This window comes from Crassostrea angulata, chromosome 4 (assembly GCF_025612915.1).
Source record: "Crassostrea angulata isolate pt1a10 chromosome 4, ASM2561291v2, whole genome shotgun sequence".
Classification (NCBI taxonomy): domain Eukaryota; kingdom Metazoa; phylum Mollusca; class Bivalvia; order Ostreida; family Ostreidae; genus Magallana; species Magallana angulata.
The window spans coordinates 20,800,402-20,805,210 of NC_069114.1; the positions used below are offsets into that span (position 1 = coordinate 20,800,402).

The window sequence follows — 4,809 nt, forward strand, 5'->3', positions numbered from 1 at the left end:
GGAATTTATACGTGCATTGCATGAAAAAAAGCGAACCTATAGACCATTAGATGTTTTCTTTTTTATTTCAGTATCATGTCTACCGATTTTTTGAGTGGAAATGAAATATACTAAGATTCTGGAAATTGACGGAAAACAAATGTCGTATTTGTATGATTACCAATGTGCAAGAAACATGTCCACAAAGTTTTTCAAAATTCACAATATTTCGATGGACAGGGACGAGGACTACTCCGCCACCGCGGGAACTTCCGCGGTGTGATCCTCTTTGCTCGCGGTGGTACCATCCTCTGTTAACTGATCTTCCACTGTAGGAGCGTCCTTGTTGGTTTCTGTTGGATTCTCCGTGTCGGTATTTGTGGAATCCCCTATTTTACTTTCCCCGTTCTCTACGGTTACTGCGGCATTTATTGCATTTCCGCCTGATCCTTCTCTGGCCTCAGAACCTTCGACCTCCGTCTCTCCCGATGTTTCAGCGATTTCTGCAGATTCTGTGATTTTTTCTTGAGTGTCGGTACCACTTTCTGTTCTTACGACGGGAGACTTCGTTTCCTCTGAAGGTTGAACCACTTTCTCTAACGGCTCTGATTCAGCCGCAAAAGATTCGACCCCATCTTTAACTTCCTCCTCATGGTGTGTAATAATGTCTAGTGAATCTGCAATTTGCGCAATTTCGTCTACCCTTCCAGCGCTTTCCGCTGGATTCATTACAGCCTGATGGGAGTCTTTCCTATCTTCCATTGGATGCTCTTCGGCATGTTCCGCTCCCTCTCCGCCGTTTTCTGTTTCATCACCCTTTGCCTCACAATTTTGCTGGCTCTCTTCCTCCGTTGTAACGATGGCTTCCACGCTACAGCTAACTGCTCCTACTTCCACCGTCTGTTCCTCCTCGTTGCTATCCTCTTTGTCTGCAGTATCTGCCGTTTGTGAGGATTCCTGTTCAGCTATGGTTTTGGTCTCAACAACCACTTCTTCTTCTCCGATGAAAGACTCGTCTGCAGACACAACTGGGACAGATTCAGCTGCCTTGTCAACTGCTGGAACAACTAGATCAGACACAGCATCTGGAACTACTGGATCAGATTCAGCAGCTGGAACTTCTGGATCAGATTCAGCGACGGACATTTCTGGACCGGATTTGGCGGCTGGATCGGATTCATCAGCGGGAACTACTGGACCAGATTCAGCGACTGGAACAACTGGGCCGCCCTCGACAAAAGGCACAATTGGCCCGGCATCAACAACTGGACCAGATTCAGCAACAGGAACAACTGGACCAGATTCAACAACAGGAACAACTGGACCAGATTCAACAACAGGAACAACTGGACCAGATTTAACAGCTGGAACAACTGGACCAGATTCAACAACAGGAACAACTGGACCAGATTTAGCAGCAGGAACAATTTGACCAGATTCAACAACAGGAACAACTGGACCAGATTTTACAACAGGAACAACTGGACCAGATTCAGCAGCAGGAACAACTGGACTGGAATCTGGCATTGGTTCCTGAGGAACGACAGACTCCTCTTCAGATATTGATGGTTCTTTTTCGGTTGCCGTAATATCAGCAGGCTTCTCTGTGTTACTTACAGACTTTCGTTGCTCAGTGCTTTTAGTGTCAGAAGCAACAATATTTTCTACTTCATCATCTCGTTTACTAAAGCTGTTTTTTATATCTTCATCTTTCAAATCATTTTTACCTGAATCTTGATTTTCTTCTGAGTATGCCACTGATTGAGCATCGTCCGAGTTTGTACCTGAGCTTCCTTTCCCATTCGTTAAATCCTGATCGGAAACTTTTACCTGGCTAGATTCAAGCAGCAGAGTTTTTTCGTGACTTGCATGGGCATCTTCCTGGCTCTCGGTCTCCGCTTGCTCTTCCATGACTGCAGTATCGTCTGCTCTTTGTTCTTGAGCAACTTGAAGAGTTCTCGCGACGGCGTTTGAGACTTCAACGGGAGTTTCCCTACCACTCTCATCTCCAGCAGTTCTTTGAAGTTGTGATGAACTTGGAATGTCTTTAGAAGTAATTGCACCCAAAGATTTGGCATTTTGCTCCCTTAATGATGTTTTCGCTTGAAAAGTATGTGCACTGTCGGCTTTTGCATCATCCACTCGTAAAATTGCCTCATTTTCGTCATCTTTGGATACTGCGTCGTTTTCCGATTTTCTTCCATTCTTTTTTAGAGCGAGTTTTTGTAGATAAGAGTTCTTTGGCAATCTCTCCAGAGCCATATTTCTCTCCATCAGCTTTTCTTCCAAGTATTTTGCTGCATGCTCGTATATATTGTCTGGCTGTGCATAGACAACGCTTCTGCCCAAATTTTCCATCCAAAACTGAAAACCTGGTGGCAGTTTTCTTCGCCAATAAGCTTTTTCCATTTTGAACAGGTTTCAAATCACATGTGTATAAATATACTGTACCGTACCAACTTTCAATTTTGAAGCAAACGTAATGTAGTTTACGTTGTTTCTTGGACAACTATTATGACGTCACTGAATGCGTTTTGGACGCGGTTTTATTCGATCAGATTTACGTTCGGCAGTTTTCGTAAATTCTTGACGCCAAAAAGTCAAGCGATGCTCCGTTTACCGGCACCCGACAGATTCCGAAAAACATAACAGATATCTCTATAAATGAGGAACATATAAAAACGGAAATTTTGATTATCTTTGGTGGGGGATAAGGGGAGGGGAGTAACTTGATCGCTATCGGCACTTTAAACATATATGTATAATTTAATTCTGATTGTAACGTCTCATTTGATTGGCTAAACAAATTCATATATATCGTATAACATAACTTGCCTACGTCACAATAAGACGCGCGTGTGAAACGTATTTTAATTAAAATCTGCTTGACGTTACGTTTAAATTTTGTACAAATTTACATATTTTAACTATAATTAATGGGCCTTATTGTCTAATTTAGATAGAAGAAAATTAAATTATAAGGAATAAATTTAATTTCTACCTATGTTATACGAGTATAACATAACTTGGAACAGTTTACGCCTTTTTATAAACCGCTTCGCGGTTTATAAAGCGTAAACTGCCCCAAGTTATATCGTATAACATAGGTAGAAATTAAATTCATTCCTTAAATATTATATTTTCATAATGATAAGACAAGCTGTACTATAGGTTAAAACAAACTCAATTTTTTCGTATTACGCGCAAATCAGACTTTTAGTTAAGACTTTTCAAATATCCATTAAACAAACAATTCTTTTATTTTATAAAAAACGTAAACTATTTTTGATTCTAAATGACATACGTATAATGTAATGTTTGAAGGCTATAAAAAACCAAGTCTTTGATTTATTACATTAAACATTTTTTTATTTGGTATAAATATGATCGAAAAGTTTTGCTTTTACATGTATCTTACTTTGTATTTTTTTAAATCAAATGCTTGCTTGCAAGAATACTTTGATACAGAACTAATCTTTAATGTATCTATGCAAGTTAGAGATATCCATCATCCTATGTGCTCCGATGCTGGATTAATCATTGGATGAGCTACACCAACGAGGAGGTGACGTTTAATCACGAAGACTTATATTTCAAGTTTAATTTATCACGCAACTAAATAACTATTTGTTTAATGTTTATGGTGTCAAGTTTTTATATTTTGTTTATTTTTATGTCGGTCTGAAATTTATCAAAAACGGCCGCGTTACAAGACTTTAAGTGCCCCCTTTTTTTTAAATTAATGTATGAAATGCAGATGTATATGATAAGGAGTAAGGTGAGCGTAATACGTGAAATCATTAGACAATAACTAATTTGAAAAGTTTGTAAGGTACAAGTCTGCTATGAAGAGTTGACCTCTACAGCTTAGATACAAGCTGGCTTCTCAAGTACAGTTTCATCTGGGTTAGACTAACATAATTATATATAGGGAACGGGTTAACTGTAAGGTTCAGTTTGATCTGGGTAAGACTCGACCAGGGAACGGGTTAATTAACTGCAAATCATCATGTCTTCTGAAAAAAAAAATGTTGGTGTCATCTCTAGTTATTTCCTCTTGGTGCAGAAAATAGAACGTTCTATAATGTTGCAAATTTTAAGTTTCTCTTGATCTACCAATGGTGAAACAGTACTACATATGACTTTGAAGTTTAACAAGTCAGGAGATTCTTCTATCAAATTCAGTTCTGTAGATTTTGTAAATACCTGTAGTATGATAATCAACCGCTGAGAAAACATTATAAAATTACAGTCTTTGCGTTAGTGGCCGTCAGATTTATTTTATAAGGATTGTTTTATCCTTATTCAGTGCAGTTGAAATATCAAGGGGTGAAATGCGCCAATATTATATCACCTATTTGAATGAAGGATATCACATGATATATCAAATTGGTGATGCAGGCATCATCTTATTCAAGCAGGTAGAATCACTTATTAATACAGGTCTTTTAAAATCTACGGTAAATACAGTCAAACTTCTTTTTCTCGAGGTGATGAGGACTCTTTTAAAATTCGAGATATCAGAGTATTCACGATATCAAGGGTGAATGTTTTATCACTGTTTAAAAACTTCAATATATCGAAGGTAAAATACTTAAAAAAATAAGTGGTTTGGACTTGTAATCACTCCGACAATTCCATTGTAATCGAGATATTGGTGTTCGAGATACTGAACTTCAACTGTAGGTGATATTTCTCCTTTAAATAGGTAGTATCACCTATTGTATAAGTGATATATGTACCACTGAATGACTATAAATATCAAAACGGCCACTCATACCTCTCACTCATTATGGTCAATGCCCCCAAAAAAGAAATTAACGCAGTCAA

At 38.3% G+C, this 4,809-nt stretch overlaps 1 protein-coding gene across 1 annotated transcript; it reads right to left on the reverse strand.

The window, feature by feature from the left end:
- Positions 1–228: 228 nt before the first annotated feature.
- On the reverse strand, positions 229–2,388 carry LOC128182151 (uncharacterized). The gene has a single exon (XM_052850763.1). It carries the CDS (start codon positions 2,386–2,388, stop codon positions 229–231), a length of 2,160 nt encoding a protein of 719 aa, XP_052706723.1.
- Positions 2,389–4,809: the final 2,421 nt, after the last annotated feature.

Excerpts from the sequence above, each read along its gene's own strand:
- LOC128182151 (XM_052850763.1), bottom strand. The coding sequence starts at position 2,388 with ATGGAAAAAGCTTATTGGCGAAGAAAACTGCCACCAGGTTTTCAGTTT.